Below are 23,831 nucleotides of genomic sequence, written 5' to 3'. Positions count from 1 at the left end.
CAAAGCACAATGTTAAGTGACTATAAACCCAAGGAAGTAGTAAGAACAGGAGGTTTACGAAATAAATGAAATTAGAATCAGAGTCAGGTTCATGGATGATGTCTCACTTTTCATGAGTTACAACATAGTATGTGAACATAAAAGAACAATTGAAAGAATTTGAAACCACATAGAAAATCCAAAAAGGATCAAAAGGCAGCAGAATAAATGCAGTCACACAAAGATCAGTAGAATGAGGAGTAAGTCATGTCAAGTGGTTCAAGGTTTATGATATATTTTCTTTATCCTCAGCAAAGTGCATGGCCCAGAGTTATCATTTTAGGCATGTCCAACTGTGATCCCATTTGAAGTTCTCCTGGTAAAGATACTGGAGTGATTTGCTATTTCCTCCTCCAGCTCATTTTACAGTTGAGGAAACTGAGGCAAACAGGACTGCTACTTGCCCAGAGCACACAGTTAGTGAGGTTGGATTTAAAGACACAAAGATGAAACTTCCTGATTCTACTCATTTTTTCATTGAAGGGGCTTAATAAGTGATTTGATTTCACTTTACCTTGCCTGATGTAGGGAAAAGAACATTGGATTTGGCATCAGGGGATCTGAGTTTCGGTCCTGGCTCTATCACTTTCTAGGTGTGGGACCTTGAGAAAGTCCCTCACTTTGCTGACCTCAGTTTTCCTGCCTGTGAAATTATGTATTTGTGGTCTATGATGCCCAAGATCCTTTTCTAAGAACCTATAATTCTACCCCCAAATCACCACACCTAAATGAGCCATAAGATGCACAAAACTGGGTGGGAACCTAATCCTTAAAGAATGCCTTATTCATTAAGTAAAGTTCTAATGGTTACACCCAAGGGAGTTCAACTGGTCTTTGGTGGACTGTAAGAATCATGCTGTCTTGGGTCTTTTCTCATAATATTGTTTTAAGTGATGTTTACTTTAGAAAGGGACCTATTTGTAGGTGAGGATGCAATTACTACTTTGTCACATCAGCTGTGGTGAATTGAGTTAGAAGTGATTGGGCTATTCTTACCCCTCCCCCCACTCCTCAGGCAATTGGAGTTAAGTGACTTGCCCAGGGTCACACAGCTAGGAAGTGTTAAGTGTCTGAGATCAAATTTGAACTCAGGTCCTCCTGACTTCAGGGCTGGTGCTCTATCCACTGTGCCACCTAGCTGCCCCCTGATTGGGCCATTCTTAAAGGCAGAATGGAACAATCTCATCAGCAGTGCTAGTTAGAAAACTTTTTGAAAATCTAGTGCCTTACTTAATGAAAAGCAAATAAGCATAGCAATCCTGTGAGTCTAGAAGATCCAAATTCAAGTTCCATCTCTTGATACATATTGCTGCAAAATTCTGGGTAAATTATTTAACTTCTCAATGCCCTCAAGACAACTCTAAAACTATAAATGGCAAAAAGAAAAATTTCTTACACCAGTATAGTCTCAGGTTGATTTTTTTTCAAGTATGTATATTTTTTAACCAGGTATATATTCAATCTAATTAACATCTCTTCCTTTTTTATATTTAGAAACTTGCTTTCTAAATTATGAAGGCCACAGTTGCCTGCTGGTTTAAATGGATCTTTAGCTCTCCAGTCCACAAAGAATTTTCCATAGCATGCCAAAATAGATGGAATTACTCTTTTTTCTGCACTTCTCATAATTTATTCAATTCAGTAACTATCTATTAAGTGTCTACTATGGGCAAAACACAACTATGTGTGAAATAGTTTTGGTTCCAGTACTGAAAAGTACTGAAATTTGGTGTTATAACAAATTTCTTATTCTTGGCCACTGGCCACACCTCTTTTTTTTCCCCCTATTATATATTCTTAAATGAAAAGATAAAACCACTTACCTCACAGACTTAGAAAATAATAGGTGGATTCAAAATTGGTTTAATGATCAGGTCCCCAAAGTAGTCATTTATAATGGATCAATGACAGAAAAGCTCTCTAGAAACAGTTCCAAGGGATCTGTCCTTGGTCCTGTGCTCACCTTGAATGAAGCAATTAGTCTATAAGTATTTATGTCTACTATGAGTTGTACAAAAGCACTTTGGCATAAAGGATAAAGAACTGGCCTCAAAACCAGGAATCCTAGATTCAAGTCTCACTTCTGACAAATAAAGATTCTGTAATCCTGGCAAGTCATTTAACCTCTCAATGCTCTAGATACCTATCAGCAACAACCAAATTTGGTAAAGGGAGCTTCTTTACCTGAGGAAAATGCTATTGAAATCACAATTCTAATCTCTATTCCTATACTATATGCTGGGCACTGCATTAGGTATTGAGGATGCAAGGATGAAAGTAAAACTGGTTGTTGGCCCTCATTTTTGAAGAGAACCAAAATGGAATACTATATTGCAGTCAAAGTACAGTGCGTCCCATTATGACTGGTAAGATCAATATGAGCTACAATAAACAAGTCAGGCATAAACATTTCGAGTAGAGATGTTTCTAAATTTGCACATCATATATTTCTTTTGAGCTATTGCAATTCTGCTTTGCTCATAGAGTACAGGACCTTCTTTGCTGTGGGCACACCATGCTGGTTGGTCCTGTTCCTGGGTCTCCCATGCCCATGTCATGCAATCAATTTCAAAGTAAAATTATCCTTGCCCTCAAGGAGCTTATATTCTATCAAGAAAGAAAAAGGGGCCATTCTGGAGAGCAATCTGGAATTATGCCCAAAAAGTTATCAAACTGTGCATACCCTTTGACCCAGCAGCGCTACTACTGGGATTATATCCCAAAGAAATACTAAAGAGCGGAAAGAGACATATATGTGCCAAAATGTTTGTGGCAACTCTTTTTGTTGTAGCCAGAAACTGGAAAATGAATGGATGTCCATCAGTTGGAGAATGGTTGGGTAAATTGTGGTATATGAAGGTTATGGAATATTATTGCTCTGTAAGAAATGACCAGCAGGAGGAATACAGAGAGGCTTGGAGAGACTTAAATCAACTGATGCTGAGTGAAATGAGCAGAACCAGAAGATCACTGTACACTTCAACAACAATGCTGTATGAGGATGTATTCTGATGGAAGTGGAAATCTTCAACATAAAGAAGAGCCAACTCACTTCCAGTTGATCAATGATGGACAGAGGTAGCTACACCCAGAGAAGAAACACTGGGAAGTGAATGTAAATTGTTAGCACTAATATCTGTCTGCCCAGGTTGCATGTACCTTCGGATTCTAATGTTTATTGTGCAACAAGAAAATGATATTCACACACATGTATTGTACCTAGACTATATTGTAACACATGTAAAATGTATGGGATTGCCTGTCATCGGGGGGAGGAAATAGAGGGAGGGGGAATAATTTGGAAAAATGAATACAAGGGATAATATTATAAAAATATATATATAATAAAAAATTAAAAAAAAAAAGAAAGAAAGAAAAAGGGGGAAATAGAGTGAATGCTTTCTCATTTCATTCACAGAGAACTGGAAGTGATAGCTAATACAGATTGCAGTCATACAAAAAGAGGTACAAAGTGTTATGCTTACTTCTAGCTGGGCAATGAGAGTAGAGCAGGGAGATATCATTTGAATTAAGCCTTGGGAGAATTAAGCCTTGCCTATACAGGCAAAACTAGGAAAAAGGGGTTTTCCAGCAAGCTCCTTGACAGCAGAGATTCAAAAAATTTAATTTACAGAGTAAGTCTGATTTGCTATATTTTCTAGATTTTCTCTATCCCATTGAAATCTCAAGGTTGACTTCTGGGCAAGAAGGGATAGGAGAACCTAAATAGGCAGGTAACACCAGAGAATTACGAAAAAAAGATAAAACAAATAATTTATGTTATGAAAGATGAAGGTATAAGTCATTTTAAGTAAGACTTTCTATCTTTTCTTCACCTCCCTTCAAACCCACGGGACCCAAATTTCATTCATTCCTACTAATTCTGAGTTCATAGATCCTTCAAATGCCTCTGCCCAATTCACAGCCTACTATATGAACCTTTCTCCTTTCCTGGTTTCCCTTGCAGATATTTGGAGGCTTGGTCTGGATTCTGGTAGCCTCTTCTAAAGTACCATACCCAATGGTTCAGGGCTGGGTCATGTTTGTGTCAGTGTTCTGCTTCGTGGCTACAACCATCTTGCTCTTCCTCTACTTTGTTGGTGCTCATGGTGGAGATGCTTCCTGGATACCCTTGGTGAGTCAAATTCCTTTTCTATTTGCACACATGTTCATATTGCTATTTGGGGAAGACTGATAGCTGATACCATCTTTAGGAAAGCTTGCTTTCCTAGGAAATTTGGTTCACTGACTATATTACTTCTTGCATTCCTCAAATATCTATGGTTCTATTGGGTTGGGTGCTTCCAGTGGTAAAGCATAGAAGTATTGGAAGGAACTTTGGAGATAATGTGGTCTAGGTATTCTTTATCTGAGCTAATGAACTTGTTTTTGTAAATATTTTGATAACTGTATTTCAATATAATGGGTTTCCTTTTGTAATACTCTGCATTTTATTTTATACATTTAAAAAGTATGATCATTGGACAGAATCAGCTGCATCCAGAAAAGGAACACTGGGAAATGAGTGTAAATTGTTATTTTTACCTTCTGAATCCAATTCTTCCTGTGCAACAAGAAATTCGGTTCTACACACATATATTGTATCTAGAATATACTGTAATATATTTAACATGAATAAGACTGCTGCCATCTGGGGGAGGGGGTTGGGGGAGGAAGGGAAAAAATCTGAATAGAAGTAAGTGCAAGGGATAATGCTGTAAAAAATTACCCATGCATATGTACTGTCAAAAAAAAAGTTATAATTATAAAATAAAATTAAAATTAAATTAAAAAAAAAGTTGTAAAGAAAAAGAACAAATCTAAAAAAAAAAAAAAGAAAGAAAGAAAGAAAAGAAAAGAAAAAAAAAAAAAAGTATGATCATGAGAAGGGGTCCATAGGTCTCACCAAATGGCCAAAGGGACAGTGACACCAAAAATGTTAAAAGTCCCAGATCCTAGAATCAGACTCCTCTCCCTCAAGGTTTTTTTTCTTTCTTATAATAGTCCAGAGAAATGAAATGACTTCATTGTGGTTATGTAGGATATCAGTAATATAGCCAGTGCTCAAAGCCAAGTCATCTGAACCTCCTTCTTGTGTGTACTTCCTGTGTATTTCCTTACCCTATACTATTAATCAATCAAAAAGTATTTATTAAATGTCTCCTGGGCATCCAGAACCAAAGATTTAAAAGTTCCTACCCTCAAGGTGCTTACATTCTTATAAGAGACAATCCTTTGAAGCTTCATAAATTGTCTTTGAGAGATGACTGTGACTGAAAATTTTCTCCAAATTTAGCTTAGTATATGTTGGTCATGACATGATAGGTCAATATATGATCTGCCAATAAATGACTGGTGCTCAAAGCACTTCCAGTTGAGTGGGAATAAATCAGAGCTTCTGTATTACTGATCCAGCCCCCTAAAAACCCAGCTGAAACACCAGGGTGAAACATTACAATGGAACCATAATGGCAAAACATTGTATATAGTTCTTCTGAATCATTAGACTGTAGAGATTCTATTTGACCTTGCTAATATTTACCTCTTTAAACCTCCTACTAACTCACTTTATCTCTTTTTGCTTCTACCACAAATAACTAGAGTAAGATAACACTTTTAAAACACTTTTGCTAACTATACAAATTATGACCAATTTAAAGTGAAATAAGAATATTGCCCCTCAGCCTCAGTTGTTTTTTTTTTTTTTTCTCTCTCTCTCTCTTTTTTAATGGAGAAAGTATTATCTTTCCTAGCCCTCATTGGGGCTGAATCTCAAAAAAGAGGAGGGAAAATCTGCTACTATATAGCAACGAGCGTACAATACTGTTGTTCCCATTGTGTTTAATCCTGTCTTGAACCCTAAGCCAGTGCTTGTCTTAGAAGATTCTCTGGGCTACAAGTGATAACTTCCACCCTATGCCCTGGCAAGCACACTCAAAAGTGGAAGTGCTCCAGGGTAAGTAAATAAGGCGTAGCATAAAGAATGCTGAATTTGGAGTCCTAGAGCCTGAGTTTTAATCTTGTCTCTGCCACTTACTACATGGGTGAGTTTGGGCAAATAGCTCAATCTCTCTGGGACTCTTTCTTTAAAATAAGGGAGATGATCTCACACCCAGCCAATCTTCAAAAATGTCCAAAAATAAGAATAGTTCATATTAGAAAAGTTGTCTAGAGACAGGCTTACTGATAAATTGTGGTGGAGCTGTAAATTGGTAACCATTCTACCAAGCAATTTGGAATTATGCAAAGGAAGTGACTAGGGAAGAGAAACTAGCATGATCAGAGATTCTACAGCTAGACACAGACCCCCAAGGTCTTTGACCAAAAGCAAAAAAAAGTGAATCCCCATCAATGGGAAATGGCTAAATAAATTGGGATATGTGAATTAAACTGACTATTACTGTGCTATAAGAAACAATGAACATAAGTTTAGACACACTTAGAAAGATTTACATATAACTGATGCAAAGTATAAATAATCAACAATGGAAATGGAAAGAACAATCATCAAAAAAACAACTGAAGATGAATATTGCAAAATTGAAAAAGCCAACTTTGGTTCCTTTGTAGAGGTGGAGGTCAAGAGAACATGGAACTTTGCTTAGAATGTCAGATTTTTTATTTTTTTTGGATGTGTTGATTATCTTGCTGAAACTTTTTCCTATTCCCTTTAAAAAATTTTTTTTAATCTATAATTTTCTTTCTTTTTTTAATGAAAGCTTTTTATTTACAAAACATATGCATGGGTAATTTTTCAACATTGACCCTTGCAAAGCCTTCTGTTCCAAATTATTCCCTCCTTCCCCCCACATTCTCCCCTAGATGGCAGGTAGTCCAATGCATGTTAAATATGTTAAAGTATATGTTAAATCCAATATATGTATACATATTTATATAGTTATTTTGCTGCACAAGAAAAATTGGATCAAGAAGGAAAAAAATTTGAGAAAAACAAAATGCAAGCAAACAACAGAAAGAATGAGAATGCTGTGTTGTAGTCCACACCCAGTGTAAAAAAAAAATGTTAAAAGACATAGCTCTCAAGGAGACAGAAAAGGATATGTAATAAATGATTATAGGAATATATAAGTAAAAATGATTAATAAGAGATCCATTTTTAAAATAAGGAAGTTAGACTCAGTGGCCTCTGAAGTCCCTTCCAAATAGAGATAGTGACATTCATAGAATATCACATCACTACATACACCATTAAAATGATCTCTGCCTCCAAGAGTTTAAAGTAGTTGAAAATGATTCCTAAGGGGGGGGGGGGGGGGGAATGTAGTTTCCAGGGACAGGTCTCTGAGCTGCCTAGTGCTAGCTTGTGATAAATGATGGGGAAAGGGAGATATCCAGCGTCATTTGGTTTGATTTTCTTTCTTCCTAGCAATAGGAAAAGCCATACTTAACTACCTTTCAAACTGAGACCAAGTTCTTGACCAGGACACAATTTCTTCTTAACCTTTCTGGTGCTATGGCCCCCTCTGGCAATCTGGTGACACCTATGGATCCAAGATTGTGAAAGAAGTAAATTATATTGAAATGCAGTTATTAAAATATATTTTTAAAAAATATCATGAGCCCTTCAGGCTAAAACTTTTAGTCTAGACTAATGGTATCAAACACATAGAAATGAATCCCTGAGGGCTGCATATTGATTTAGAAAACCACAAATTAACATTATCTGGGCAATATTATATTATTTATTTTTTAAATATTCCCCAATTTTATATATCTATATCTATATAAGCATAAATGTAGATATATATAGATAGATATAGATCTATATTACTGAGGTAATTGGTATTAAGTGACTTGCCCAGGGTCACACAGCTAGGAAGTGTTAAGTGTCTGAGACCAGATTTGAACTCTGGTCCTCCTGACTTCAGGCTGGGGCTCTACCCACTGTGCCACCGAGCTGCCCCTCCCAATTATATTTTAATCTATTTCTGTACCACTGAGGAGTTTTGAGTGAGGCTTTAGGAGAGAGGAGAGAATGATTGCTGGCAGTTTGCCTCCCTGGCTAAGGACTCATCACTAGAAAAGTGGCTTTTAGATGATTTGGTTTCCTTTCTGCCAGAATTTTCTAAGTGGGCTCAATGGATAGAGCACCGGGCTTGGAATCAGGAAGATCTGAGTTCAAATCCAGTTCTCAGACACTTACTGTGTGATCTTCAGCAACTTAACTCCTTTGGCCTCAGTTCCTCAACTGTAAAATGGGAATGCAATGGAGAAGGAAATGGCAAACCACTCTAGTATCTTTGCCAAAAAAGAATCCAAACAAACCAATGCATGGACTTGGATCACCAACAACAATATTCACAACCCTCCAAGGGGGTTACCAATGAAGTCAAGGTCCTTCAAGGTTTGAAGGAAGAAATTCCTTCTTATGAATAGCCTGGCTACTACTTCCTTTATCGGGTTTTTTGTGTTTTGCATATTCCCTCTCATGGGACTTTTTGCTTCTCTCCACTGACTGGTTCCTTTCTGTGACATTCCAGGACGTGTCCTATCATTTGATTGCAGCTCTTTTTTACCTGAGTGCTTCAGTCCTAGAAGCTTATGCTACAATTATTTTAAAAGATTCAATGAATCGTCCTCTATGGGCTGGATATAATGAAACCTTTAAACATTACCAAGAAAACATCTCTGCCGTGGTAAGTTCATTCATTTAACAAGCATTTCTTTAACATCTACTTTGTTTAAGATAGTAGACTCTGGAGAGACAAAGACCCACCCCACCCCCTCCAAAAAACAACTCTATTCTCAAAGAATTTACATTCTATTAAAGGTAATAAGAACATAGAAAGTAAATATAAAGTAATGTAACATGATGATGGTAGAGGGCACTGGGAATCAGGAAATAAAAAAAAAAAACACAATTGATGTGACACCTGAACTGAGTCTTGGAGGAAGCTAGAGATTCTACAATGTGGTAGTGATGGGGGAATGCAGTCTGCAAAGAGAGAGCAGCTTGAATAAAAACAGAAGACTAAAGATAGAAGGAACTAAAGACTAAAGCTATGAAGGAACAGGCAGTTGGCTAATTGACTAGAACTTAAAATACAGAAAGGAGATTAGGTATACAACAATAGCAGAAAGATAGAAAATGAGAGGGGACAATGTTGCATGAAGTACAGGATGTGAAGTCCTGGAGGCTTCTGACACATTAGAGATATGATCTATGACCACTGATTCTAAATTCACTGATCTTTCCACTGCACTAACAAGAAAACTTGGGAGTAAGATTCAGAGTTTTCATTAAAGACAAATGACTAGAGCCTTGGTCTATGCTGCCCACCTTCCCTCCACCACCATAACAACTGGAGAGAAAAGAATAGGTGTCAAAGTCAGGGATTGAAGTGTCCAGGCAATGACTTCTCTGAGTTCCAGGTCTTTTAACAAGACTGAGAAAAATCCATAGTCTCCACTTGACAACAGGTTATTGAGCTCTTACTGTGTAGGTATAAGGCATGGTATAGCAATATTATAATGATGTGATAAGCTGGATTGGAGGCAGAATCATGTAGGTTCAAGTTTCATCTCTGATGTAAACTTTCCTAACACAAATTATGACCATAATAAAAAATAAGAAGAATAATCTCATCTGTTAAATGGGGAAAGTAATATCTTCCTAACCCTCCCCTTCTTTTTGTGTTTATGGGCCTTAAGAAAAGAAAAGAAAACAATGCTTTGTTACTGTAAAGAAATCTATGAGCATGAAATATTGTTGTCATTATAATGCAATCATTTTAATCTCTTAAGCATTCAGGGAGCCAGTCAACTCAGTAAAACTATAAATTGCAGGAATACCAATCTGCATTGGTTAAAAAAAAAAAAAAAACTACTGGGAAGTCTATGTAAATAATACTTGACACATAGTAAAACAATTAGTGACTTTTCATTCATACATCAATAAATCACAAGTAATCTAACCCTACCCTGCTCCCTACATCACCATATCCAAGTATGTAAGGCAAACAGAGGGTCTATAGTCCTAGATTTAGGGTCAGAATGTCCCGGATTCAAATATATCCCCTGATATTTAGTGGGGTAGCTGTGTCTCAGTGGCTAGAGGATTAAGCCAGGCGTCAGGAAGACTCATCTTCCTGACTTTAAATCAGATCTTAGACACTTATTCACTTAACTCCATTTACCTCAATTTCCTCATCTGAGGATACCAAGGCAAAAATCTCAATTAGTCCCTGTCCTGTAAGAGCTTGTGGGTTTGTGGGGATGTGTCTTACTCATATAGATCAACACAAGATAATTGGAGGAGCCAGAAACCAAACACTAACTGAGGGAATGAGGAGAGGTTTCCAAGAGTTACAAGTTATAGTGTGAATGAGCATCAGAAGCAGTATAAAAACCCAAGTCCTCCACAACAACACATCTAAATCCAGCCTCAGTTACTTATGAGCCTCTGTAAACCTGGATGGTCATTTAAGCCTATTTGCCTCAGTTTCCTTATCTGTCAAATGATCTGGAGAAGAAAATGGCAAATCATTCCAATATCTTTGCCAAGAAAACTCCAAATAGGGTCATGAAGAGTTAAACATGACTGAAAAACAACTGAGATATTTGAAATCATCTCATCCAGCCCTTGCCTTTGGACAGTTAAGTAATACCCCATCTTTACAAATAAAGCAGCTGAAGCCCCAAAAGGTTAAAATCTAAGATACTCAAGGTCATACAGGCAGCCTGCCATGAAAGGCATGAACAGAAGTCAGGTGTTCTGCCTTCTCTATTATTCCAACCATATCTCTGCCTTCTACCCAGATATATCAGAGATAGAGGCAGCTGAATGATACAAGGGCTGGAGAGCATTGAACCTGGAATGGGGACGGTCTAAGTTCAAAATCTACCTCAGATAATTACTAATTGTAAGTCCTGGTCAAGTCACTTAGCCTCTGTCTGCCTCATAGTTTAGCACCTGTCTCCCAAGGTTATCGTGAGGATAGGAGATAAACTTGGAGAAATGCTTTGTAAATCTTAAAACTCTATATAAATATTGATTGTAATTATGGCTAGAAAGCACCAACTTCTCTTTAGTGATCTGATAGGACCAGCACAACTAGGTAGTAAATGGCCCCTTAGAATCTAGATCTTAGAGATCACTTCATCTAACTCCATCATTTTTTTTAATTTTTTTTATTAATTTTTATAATTATAACATTTTCTTTGATAGTACATATTCATAGGTAATTTTTTTTTACAACATTATCCGTTGTACTCCCTTCTGTTCCAAATTTTTCCTTTCCTTCCCTCCACCTCCTCCCCTAGATGGCAGGCATTCCCATACATATTAAATATTTTATAGTATATCCTAGGTTAACTCCATCCTTTTTAAAATGGTTCAACTTAGGCCTACCAGAGGTTAAATGGTCAGTCCAAGTAATATGGATTATTATTATTATTAGAAGAGCCAAATAGCAGAGCCTAAATTCGAATTTAGCTTCTCTTACTCAAACCCCAATGATTTTTCTATTAGGATATTTCTTCCCCTTTTCTTTTGGCTGAGAAATCTGAGTCCCATGTGACTTGGCCTAATCTAAGAAATAACTTGGCACCAGAACCCCCAAACTCCTGACTTTTACCCTGGGCCAAATTCATGAGACAAAAATATGGGCTCATGGTACCATTTTTACTTGGAATCAGAATCCTTTGACCTTGGACGGTCTTAATCTTTTATTTTATATCATGGACCCCTTTAGCAGATTAAAGTCTATAGACTCCTTCTCAGAATCATATTTTTAAATGCACAAAATACATAGTGATACAAAGAAAACCAAAGGTTAGTGAAAACAAAGATGTAGTTGTTTTTTCTGTTCAAAATTCTCAGGCCCCTCAGGTTAAAAATCTCTGGATCAAGTAATGAAAGGAACTCATTGCCTCCCAAAACAGTCCATTCTACATTCTGATAACTCATTATTAGAAAGTTTTCCCTGATAGCAAGCAAACTTGCTCATCTTATATTTCCACCTATTGAAAAAGTCAATAGTTCCTAATCCGAGAATAATCAGAACATATCTAATACCCCTTCCATACAAGAGCTTTCAAATATTTATTCACAGGTCTTTTCTTCTCAAGGCTAATCATTCCCAATTCCTTCAGCCTATCCTTGTCTGAGGTGGACTCAATACCCCTCATCATCCTGACCTCTTTTCCACCTATTGATGTAATTGCTAAAATACAACATTCAAAACTAAAAACAATATTCCAGAGGGAGTCTAACCCAGGCAAAGCATACATTAGGCCTCTCATTTTCATAGCCATGAATGTTCTGCTCTTAAATCAGGTTAAAATCATCTGGTTTTGTAGCTGTCATATTACTCTATAATTTCTGTTGAATGTGTAGGTTATTAAGGAATTTTTATCAATCAGTCATTCAAATTAATACCCACATTTTTTAGATGAAGAAACTGAAATTTAGTAAGAAAATGCCTTGTTTAAGGTCAGCCAGATAAAGTCAGGATTCAAATCTAGATTTCCTGATGAGCTAGAATTAACAGGGAATCTTTAGCCCACTTGGGCAACATTCACAGGACCCATTTCTCATCCTGCTCCATATGACTCCACCCCTCACTTAGGAAGTTAATGAATGTATTTTGATAGTAGTTCTCCACAGCCTCATTTAGTTTCTCTCTAGCATAGTGGTTTCACAGAGAATACTTAAAGGTTCCTGAATGACTTATTTTAAATTACTATTATTAGCTAACTTGGGTTACTCATTGTTTTCTTCCAATGAAAACCAGAATACTTTTACAGTCATGATTCCATCCCTGGAGAGGGGAGGGCAGAGACAGGGCCCAGATTATGGTTTGTAGGCATGTCTAAGTCAGTGAAGGACAAAGGGAATAAAATAACTTGCCTGGACTAGAATTTTCTGACCTTATGTCCTTAAGTCACTAAACCAGTTTTTGAAATTCACTTTAGAAAGCCAGTAAGTAAGCTTCCAAAGTCTCACCTGCCAAACCAATACCTGAAAATAAAGCTGCTCAGGACAAACAGAAGGCGTAGAATGATGAGAGAAAGTGGGCCCTGAGTTAAACTGGGAACTGGGCAGAGTATTCTTATTCTTATTCTTTCCTGTTCTCTCCCTTGGACCTGACAAGTGGCCAGGAACTATTCCATAGTCTAGATTTTTTATTTTGCCCAGCAAAATTGCTTGTGTTTTATTCCTCCCATAAAATTCTCTATTTGATAATGGGCTAAATCTGATAGAAAGAAGGGAGTGAAGGGAAAAGAAGCACATATTAAGAATGTACTATGGGCCAAGCATCATGTTAGATACTTTATAGATATTATCCCATTTAATCTCATAACTTCCTATCTGGGAGGTAGGTATCATTTTTTATACCCCACTTTATAGTTGAGAAAATTGAGGAAATCAGAGACTACTATATGATTTGCCTTAAATCAGACAGCTTTGAGTATCTTGAACCAGACTTTAAACTCAAGAATTTCTGAATTTGAATCCAGTGCGCTATTCACTGTATTCATGTGATATGAGCCCTCAAAAATGGGTATCTCTGTGTTCCTTAGAAATTTCTAAAATAAAAAAAATATCATATTGTAAAAAGAAATGGAATAGACCTGCAAGATCCTCTCACCAAAAAGTTCATCATAAAACTGAGATTCAGACAATTCAATCTCATGGTCACACAGCTCATTAATGGCAGAACTGAGACCAGAAGCTGGAAGTTCATGATAATGTGTTATTTCACTAATAGGGCAATCTCTTCAGGTAGCATCTTGCTTTGATCCTTCAAAAATGCACACTATTTCCAGGATACACCCTAGCAGACTAGTATGTTGGAGTGAAGGTATGTCTGGGGTGGAGGAGGGGAAAGTTTTGGCGTTCCAAGTAAGTAGGTTGTCAGTTGCCCTTAAAATTATAGTCCAGAGGCAGCTTCCTAGAGTAATCCTAAGGGAAGAGGTGACCAGAGGGAAGAGATTATGTCCTCTCCTCTCCCTGAGAACAGCAATAGCTACTGAAAATAGAAAATATATCCACGTCCTGGAAAAGGTAGCTTCTCAAGCTCTTTGCAGCATGGACCTTTGGACTTTTTGAGCAGAATACACAGAAAAAAATCCTTAGAAAAGAAGCTAGAGAGATTAGAGGTTAGCTCCTTTGTCTTCTGTTAACTCACAAGCATTTGTTAAGTGCTTACTATACCAGGTATTGCACTAAGCCCTAAAGATACTAAGGCAAAAACATTCCCTGTCCTCAAAGAGGCCTTGGGTTTTTTTTCCTTCTCACTTAATAGTATTATATTTTTTCCAATTACATGTAAAAATAAAATTTCAACATTTATTTTTGTTCCAAATTCTGCCCCCCCTTCAAGATAGCCAGCAATCTGATATAGGTTATACATGTACAATCATTTTAAACATATTTCCATATTAGTCCTGTTGGGAAAGGTCCCCGTATATGAGTGGCATTTTCTATTGGAATTGTCTTGGATCATTATGTTGTTGAAAAGAGTTGTCTATCATAGTTGATCAACACACAATGTTGCTGTTACTGTGGACAGTATTCTCCTGGTTCTGAAGGAGCCCATATTCTAATTGGGGAGAAAACAAACAAATAATGTATAATCAAAAGGTTTTGCAAATTTTAAAGTATTTTATATATACAATTTTGCAAAATAAAAGCATTATGCAAATAAAATATTAGTGATAATGCTAGTCATTATGCACACGGCAAGCTTATAGAATAGCAATGAAAAGTAATTTCAGTGGAAAAGAACTGAGCAGGGAGATATGGGAAGGCTTCCTACAGAAGGTGGCCCAACATCTACAATGACACAAGTGACCAAATGAGTATATAACTGTCATTTGTTTTCCAGCAAGCTATTCTGGTCATTCCAAAGAGATAGAGAGAGATCCTTCCCAAAATCAAGCTCTCCAATTAGAAACTTTTGGTATACACTCAGCCCAGACCTAAGCAAGACTCAAAGGAACTCTTACTCATCCCTTGCCTTGATGAGAAACTTAAAGATACCTTACAAATTATCAAGAGAAGATAAAGAAGGGAAAGAGGCAAAATGCAAATAAAGTTAAACAGAAATAACAATATAACCCATGTGTATATTAATTACAATTACTGAAGAAAAAAGCCCAACAACAGCATCAAAACTTGACTAGTACCCAGAAAAATTCAGAAGGGGACAGGGAACCAATAAAATTAAATTAAAAGTTAAAAATGCAATTAAAATAGAATGAAATAAAGTACATAATTTCCTATGATGTAGTTGAATTTTCAAGTTTTAATTATTTATTCCATATTTTTCAGTTACTTTTCAATCATGTCTGACTTTTTGTGACCCTATTTGGGGTCTTCTTGCCAAAGATACCAGTGTGGTTTACCAATTCCTTCTCTAGATCATTTTATGGATGGGGAAACTGAGGCAAAAAGATTTAAATGACTTGCCTAGAGTCACACACCTAGTGTCTGAGGCCAGATTTGAATTCAACAAGATGAGTGTTTTTAACTCCAGACCTGGCACTTTATCGCACCACTCTATCCACTCCATAATTAAATTATATTTATTGAGAGATATTGAGTTTATAATAATGCCAACACTTCAAAATAAATCCATATGTATTATGGTCTGGACAAGGAGCCAAAAGATCTGAGTTCTAATCCCTGCTCTATCATTTAGTGACTATGACCTTAGGTTAAGTCCCTTCCTCTGTAAAGTGAGGGAATCAGACTAAATAATCTCTGAGATCTCTTCCAACTCCAATTCTAGAACCATATAACTTTTATCTTTATACACACACACACACACACACACACACACACACACACACACACACACACACACACACACATACACACACACACATAGCAGTTGAAGTCAGTGACAATGGGGCACTTGCCTTTATGGGGGAAGAGGCTTATAATGGGGTCCTTTGAGTCTATCATTAGGGGCAATGAAAGTCACCTGTGCTTGTACAGTTATGTGGTTTGGTCTGTGTTTTATAATGTTAACTGTTAGTGGGCTTGATCATAATGAAACACAGTAAAACAAAGAATGACTCTTGATCTGTATCTTTTCATTTAATCCTATGCACTGATTATTGCCCCTTTATTTGGTTACAGGTATTTGCATATGTTGCCACTCTGATATATGTGATCCATGCAGTATTTTCTTTAATCAGATGGAAGTCATCATAAAGTCCTGTGGAAGTTTACCCAAAAATCCAGAAGGTGTTAACTGATTGGCCATCCTTCCAGGGTAGCTTTTTAGAAGTTGGGGATGCTTAAATGGATCTCTGTTCTCTTGTACAAAATGGGGGGGGGGTTGGGGATGGAAACCTATCTGTTTTTTGTTGGTGTTTATTTTTACTGTCTCACATAACTAACTACATATAGGGAGTCAGGGGCTTGCTGTGTTTATTCCCAAATATTGACTGCTCTTTCTCATCATTATTTCCTGTTTATGAGGTGCTAGGGAGAAGGTAGATGGCAAAATGAGATTCCTCAGACTCCTTTGCTGGGTCCCAAGAACCATAGATGATATCTTCCCATGGCAATTTTTGATCTCACTCACTATCCCATGCATGGATCCTTAGGGGATCTTGTATGTGCTAGGATTTAGTTCTCCCAATAGATTCTTTCTGTAACCAACAGCAGATGGTATATCAGCCATGGAAGGGGAGATGAGCTATGAAACAATATAGATATTGGGTAGGTACACAAGACATACCAAGGATACAGCCTCTACATCCTTTAGTTTCTTTTCTTTATGAAATATTTTCATACCAGTTTTCTTGTAAAAATCCCCAACCTCAACCAAGACTTCCAGCCATGGTTTACATGAAATCCCTTGGTTATAAGTGAATGGTGCCTCCCTGACCCAGTAAAGCTCAGATAGCAAATATGTGTATTGACATTATCCTATGCCTCTCAGAGAAGTAGGATTCTGGGGAATTTTTTTATGGTATCCCAGCTGAGCATCTCCATGGAATGGTGTTAGTCTTCGATAACCCCTTTTCAAGTTTTGTTTTGTTTGTATTTGCCAATATCACTTCTCTACTTACTCTGTGACTTTCAAAATGCCACCATTATCTATCAGTTCAACCAACAAATATTTGTGGAGTGGCCATTGCAGGCCCACCTCTGTTGACAGTCATCTTTACAACACCTCCTTTACTACAAGGCAAAATGGATTTTGCTGTCCTACCAAAATATCCTTTAAGTCAGGAAAAAATTATCCTAAATGGGTTATTTTGATTGTTTGTATTAAAAAAAAATCCACTCAGAAACTGTCTTTAGAGAGTGGGGCAAGTATTTTGTTCAATAGATTTTCAAATATCAGTGACAACAATAAACTCTATTTTCAACAACTTGCTTGGATTATTCAGAGAATAAAAGGATTCAGACTTCAAGGTTCTGCTTATCAGGCGACAGATATTCCTTTCATGTTGCTATAAGGTGTTTAAAGAGAAAAGAGATTATTTAGAAATTCATAAGCATATATAAGGAGCCTGCCACATACAGTTGACCTAGAGGCTTCTGGGATCCATCTGCCCCACCCCTGCTCCCAAATATACATATTATTCTCTACACAGTTCCCAAAGCACTTTCACCCACATTTCTATGAATCCTGGTAACAATCCTGGTAAGGGTTACTATACCCATTCAACAACATGAAAAAATAATGGATAGATGAAAGGATTTGTCCCATGGGAATCAAGATCAGAAGGTGACATATCAGCCATGAAACATCATAGATGTTGGGTGGCTACACAAGATTGGATTGGTCCCATGGTCCCATGACTGATAAAGGGAAAAGTCAATACTGGAACACAGATTGCTTTGCCTCCTATCCTGCTAGTGAGAGGCATGCTAATAATCAATATTTATATAATACTTTAAAATTATATGCTGCTTTATATGTATGTATATCACTGATACCTCATTACTGCTTTGTGAGGTAGGTATGCTATTCCCACATTAAAACTGAGAAAACTAAGGCTCTGATTAATTGATTAATCAATCAATTGATTAGTTTCAGCTCACACAAATAGTGAAGATCTGAGGCAGAATGGGAATGTCCTTTTCCATGTCAATATCAAATCCAGCATAATATCCACTAATTCATCTTTCATATGATGAGTAACTTCTCTTTCAATTCCAGCATTTATATGGACTTTTCTTGTAACTATGAGGCAATGTTGGATCACTGGAAAGAGCACTGGTTCTGTAAGTCCCAAGATCTGGGTTCAAATTCTATCCTTTATGATCATTACTCATGTGAACTTGGATAAATCACTTCATTCCCTAAATTTGTTTTCTCTTATGTTAAATGATAGGATTAGATGGAACAATATGAGCTCCCCTCCAGCTAAAGATTAGAATTGTACACCAGGATTTTATACCTTACTGTCTTCTGGTAGCATCTGTTAATAGCAGTAAGGAGTTAATTTTTTTCCACTGTTGTCTACTTGACCTCGATGGTCACAGTCATAGCATTTGGCAAAGGTAAGACAGAAACAGCGCTTACTGTCTCAGTTCATGCTAGGGAGAGTGGGATTTTATGGCATTAGATCTCCTTAGATCCTTTGACACAGTGATATTATTTTGATGGCCATTACCATAAAGTCAATGACTGAGGGAAAGGTTCTGAATATACCAGAATATTTAAACACCTTTTATGGTAGCAAGAAACTGGAAACAGGGTAGATTCTCATAATTTGAAGAAAGGCCACATATAGTTATAGTGTGTGAATGTATGATAATATTATTTTTCTGTAAGAAATGATTTTAGGACTCCCTAGATATTTTTAATTGAACTTCTCTCTTAAGTTATCTTTGTTGTTGCTTCAATAATCAGGTATCTCACAGAAGTGGAGGTACTCTCACCATTTCTCTTTAGAAGCCCTAATTTTCAGGAGAATTGATCTTCACTATTGTCATTCATCCACACAGTGAAAGGAGAAACTGTTCTTTTTTTATTTTCTTCACTCTTGTCCACCCCTCTGCCAAGGCTCCACAAATATTTTTAACAACAGCAAGAATGACAAATAAATAAAAGTCAGTATAGTGGGAAAAAATCCCTCCATAGATGTGACAAACACTCATGCTACACCCTAAGTAATTGCACACCTTTTTCTCCTCCCACTTCCATGCTGGTTGTTGCCCTATACATAAGGAGATTAGAAACAATTCTTAGTGTGACTTGAGGTTCTGGAAATTTTATCAGGCCAAAAATATACAACACATGAAAACTATCTTTACATATAATTGGAAAAAATATTCTTAAATGAAAAATACATGCGTACATGTGTGTGACACACACATATACAAAATATATTCTCAGTCACAGAGTCCAAATTTCTCAAAAGAAGTTATTCCTTTATGTTAATATTTTAAGAGTTGTTTGTCTTTTGTTCTTAAAGAGGACCAAGACATCAGGGAGGTGATGCTGTGACATGCCAGTGAATTGGATTTCAGTGAGGGAGGGCTCACCTGCCTCACTTTCCCCTCCAGAGCCATCTGGATCCAAAAATAGGTCAAGAAAAGTGGAGATGGCACCTTAGCATTATAGATTTAGAACTGGAGAGGACCTCGTAGAACATCTAGATCAAATCTTATTTTATAAATTAAGAAACTGAGATGAAGTGATTTGTTTGAAATCATACAGGCAAGTTTCAGACGCAAGATTTGAACACAGAGCCTCAGATTCTACATATAGTCTTCCATCCAATACACCATGCTATGTAGAGAGGTAGCTTCTATTAGGCTCTTAATTATCCAGCAGTGAATCTGAATGAATGGGAAATAGCCAATGTTAGAACTTGAAGAAACCTTAGAAATCTTTAAATCCACCTCCCACCTACCTCTACAGAGGTAGAAGCTGAGGACTAGTCCGAGAAGACAAGTGATATGTTCTAAGATGTTCCTGGCCACACAGCTATTAAATGACAGAACCTATACTCACACTTAGATCTTTTGAAGCCAAATTTTCTACTTTGTCATTCTTCCTCGTGAATTTTCTTCTGAATAAAAATAATGTAGGACAGAGATATGCTCCAGAAAAACACCAGGTCCTCATATATGCTACATTACTATCAGTCAAGTTATATTTCCAGCACTGATGGAACCTACAATCCCTTGTAGGACTTGTCTTCAGGATCTTTCCTAATGGATCTGGATATAGGTTCCAGATTGTCCCGCAAATAGTAGGCATGCTATACCTCTGACTCTTTGTGATCCCATTTAGTGGTTTGTTTGGGGTTTTTTTGTTTTGTTTTGTTTTGTTTTTTGGCAAAGACACTGGAGTGGGTTTGCCATTACCTTTTCCACCTCATTTTATAGATGAGGAGGCAAACAGTTAAATGACTAGCCCACAGTCACACAGCTAGTGCCTAAGGCCAGATAAGGAATACATCTTAAAGAGATGTATTCCTGGTTCCAGACCCAACACTCTGCCCACTATACCACTCCTAAAATGGGCAAAGGAATTATTAAGAAGCCAAAAAGACTCAATTTTACAAGACTAAAACATGTTGAGAGTACATTAAAATAAATCCCACCAAGAAGAGAAGGGTAAATTGCCTTACAGATATTCCTCAACAGGTCCCTTTTAGGGATAAAAATCACATGCACAGTGATGCCTTGCCAAAGAGCAATCAGAGTTGGGTATCATACTTCATTGAACAGAAAATTCTTGCCAAAGTGATGGAGTGATCAATTATTTCTACTTCCAAAGTTTACAACACAGTGAAAAATGCTGTGCTCCTTTCAGAATGGAAACAAAGCAGCATACACATGCTTGCATGTCCATTATTCAATTCAGGACACAGGTCGCTGATCCTTAATTAAAGGGAGCAATGACGCTCTGATCAGATCCTCTCTTTCCCCTTAGCAATAGATATCTGATGTTAAGTATCTTTCATTTGTGTGAGTTAAAACACATCAAATAAAAGCCTATTGCTTTGAACATAATTGGCCTATTTGCTGCTTTTTTGGAAATCTCTTCATACTAAAAATGACTACCCAAAACAAAAAGAATAGTCATGGTAGAGTCTTTGAGCATGGAAACTGTTTCAAAGGGCAAGAAAGGCTTATCCAGATATTTTTGCAAACATTATATCCTGCACACAATCTGGGAACCTTTGCTTAGGCATTCTTGCAGATGACCATTTATTTTATACATGCATAATTCTTATAAAATTCAGGAACACAAGAGGTAAGCAAAACTGTTCATGTATGTATTGTGATTTAAAGGTTTAAGAGTCTAACAAAAGTATCAAAAAATGTACCAATTTTGTGTGTTTGGATTAGTTCTATAATTTTATTGGCATGGGGAACTTCCAGTGAAGAAATTTCCTCAACCAATGCAGATTGGCACCTGCTCTGCCACCAAAAGTGACGATCTATGTAAAAGATAACATTTGAAAGAAAACTTTCTACTGCTATGAGTTAACCTCTAAATGCTATAAATGCAGTGTAGGAGAAGAATTCATATTCTGGTATAGTGCCTGTATAAAAGAAAGGAGAATGAGTTCTGAGTATTCTAAACCAGGTGTAACAGCAAGAGAAGCAGTGATAGGAGACTCACTGAGGCAGTTAGAAGTACAATGTAAGTACTTCAGTGATTCTTCAGCACAATCCTTGTGACATGACTAGGATCAGACTCATGTATGCATGTTAAAAAAAAATCAATTTAATTTGCTAAACTCAGACTTACCACAAAAGTGGAATCAGAATGACCAACATCCAATCCGCAGTTTTCTGACCAGGGCCTATAATTCAATTCCTTCTTAATGTTAAAATTTAAAACTCTTTTGGAGAGGTCATCCATTAATCCTTTCCAGTCCTTTACACCTCAATATGAATTCCAGATCCTAGAGGCTCTCCCTTGGCCTTGACTTCAATCTCAGCTGCCCCTGACCTTCTGGCCCAGTCCCCATTCAATCCCAATGAATGAGTTTACCAGTTCCATTCCTGAGAGCAGAATTTGATACGAAAATGGGAGATTCACCAACTTTATGATTATAGAAGGTATCCAACCCTGGATAGGGAGAGATGGATGAACAACATCAAGAATTACATCAATGAATCAAATAAACATTACCTGCATGCACCTCAAATTCAACTTGTCCAAATCCAAGCATCTCCCATAACCCTTCTCTTCTTACTAATTTCATTTTTTACCTATTAGTGGCACCATGAGTTTCCCAGTCTCCCCTATCATAGACCTCAGTTTCCTCAAGTATAAAATGAGAATATAATAGGACCTAATTTCATAGGATTTTGAGGATCAACAAATAAAATTTGTAACACACTTAGCACAGTGCCTGGCATAGAGTAGGAATTTAATAAGTCCTTGTTTCCTTTCTTCTTTCCCTATTCCTGGACTTTAATATTTTTTCAGTGATCAAATGACATCCAGTTTAATTCTGTAATATGACTCATATTTATTCCTCTGTCTCTTTTCCCATCATTAGCACCCTAGTACAAGTCCTCATCCCTATCCATTTGTATATCTGCAATTGCTTCCAACAAATATTATAAAACCACAGTCCTTTAAACTTGGAAGGACCCTCAGAGGCTATCTAATCTCGCCTATACCTGAAAAAATATTCCTTCAAATAATACCACCTGCATCAGAGTCTCATTTAGTCCCTGCTTAGAGCCTTTCAATGAGAAAGTTTGCTTTGAGTGCCTGGAGTCAGGAAAAGCTCTAGGGGTCCTACTTTTCTCCTCTCTAAAGTGAATTGGTTGATCCAAATTATTTCTATGCTCTCTTCTAACCCTAACTTTATGTGATTATATAATGATCTTCTTAGAATTTCTCAAGGAACATAGACTCTCATTTATGAGAAGTGCCATTTTTTTATGGCAGCTAAATTGTAGAGTACATAAGAGTCCTGTATCAAGAGTCAGGAAGACCTTAGTTCAAATTCAGATCAGATACTTATAAAATGTGTAACTCTGGGCAAGCCATTTCACCATGATTTGCCTCATCTGTAAAATGGTAATAATAATAGTACCTACCTCTTGGGGTTGGGTTTATTATCAAATAAGATAATATTTGTAAACTGTTAAGTATAATGCAAGGCATATGGTAGGTACTAGTAACTGCTTCTCTCTTTATCTCCTATCCTTTTCCCAATGTAATTCCATTTTGGAGCAACTCTAGTTATTATGAATATTTTCCAGACATAGAGCTAAAATCCGCCTCTTCAATTTTCACCCATAGGTCTCAGTTCTGCACTCTGGAATCAAGCAGTACTAGTAATAATATTAGCATTTATGTAGAGCTTTAAGATTTACTAAGAATTTTACAAATATTATTTCATTTGACCCTCACAACAACTCTATGAAGTAGATATTATTATTATCATACCATTTTTCTATTGAGGAAACTGAGACACAGTGACTTGTCTAGGGTCACATTGTTGTAAAAATATCAGGTTAGATTTGAACTTAAATATTCCTGACTCCATGTCCAACATTCTATTCTATTCATTGCACCAACTAGCTGCCTATATTTTTGACTTTTATAGAATGTAGAGATGTGGTATGAAATAATAGAAAAAGCAGAACACCTGGATTCTACTCAGCTGGATTCTGCACCACTTATGGGTTGTAGGACTTTGGATCATTGGATATTGACCTTCTCTAGACCTCTGCTGCCTCATTTGTAAAATTGGGATATTATTTTTACCTGATAGCCCCTTCAATACTTACATTCATCATGTACTTGTTAGATTCTCTCTTCTCCAATCTAATGATTTCCAGCTGATTCAACTAATCCTTATACAACCTA

General features: G+C 36.8%; 1 protein-coding gene across 1 annotated transcript in view; it reads left to right on the top strand.

The window, feature by feature from the left end:
• Positions 1–17,397, top strand: part of MAL (mal, T cell differentiation protein (MAL blood group)) — a 48,993-nt gene extending 31,596 nt beyond the window's left edge. The window contains exons 2-4 of the mRNA XM_074287659.1: positions 4,007–4,174; positions 8,541–8,696; positions 16,151–17,397. Of these exons, the coding sequence (XP_074143760.1) occupies positions 4,007–4,174; positions 8,541–8,696; positions 16,151–16,225 (399 nt within the window). The 3' untranslated portion in view covers positions 16,226–17,397. The remainder of the gene's footprint in view (positions 1–4,006; positions 4,175–8,540; positions 8,697–16,150) is intronic.
• Positions 17,398–23,831: the final 6,434 nt, after the last annotated feature.

Source organism: Sminthopsis crassicaudata, chromosome 2 (assembly GCF_048593235.1).
Source record: "Sminthopsis crassicaudata isolate SCR6 chromosome 2, ASM4859323v1, whole genome shotgun sequence".
Lineage (NCBI taxonomy): Eukaryota > Metazoa > Chordata > Mammalia > Dasyuromorphia > Dasyuridae > Sminthopsis > Sminthopsis crassicaudata.
Note: the sequence above shows the minus strand (reverse complement) of the source record. Positions and strands in the feature narration are given on the sequence as shown.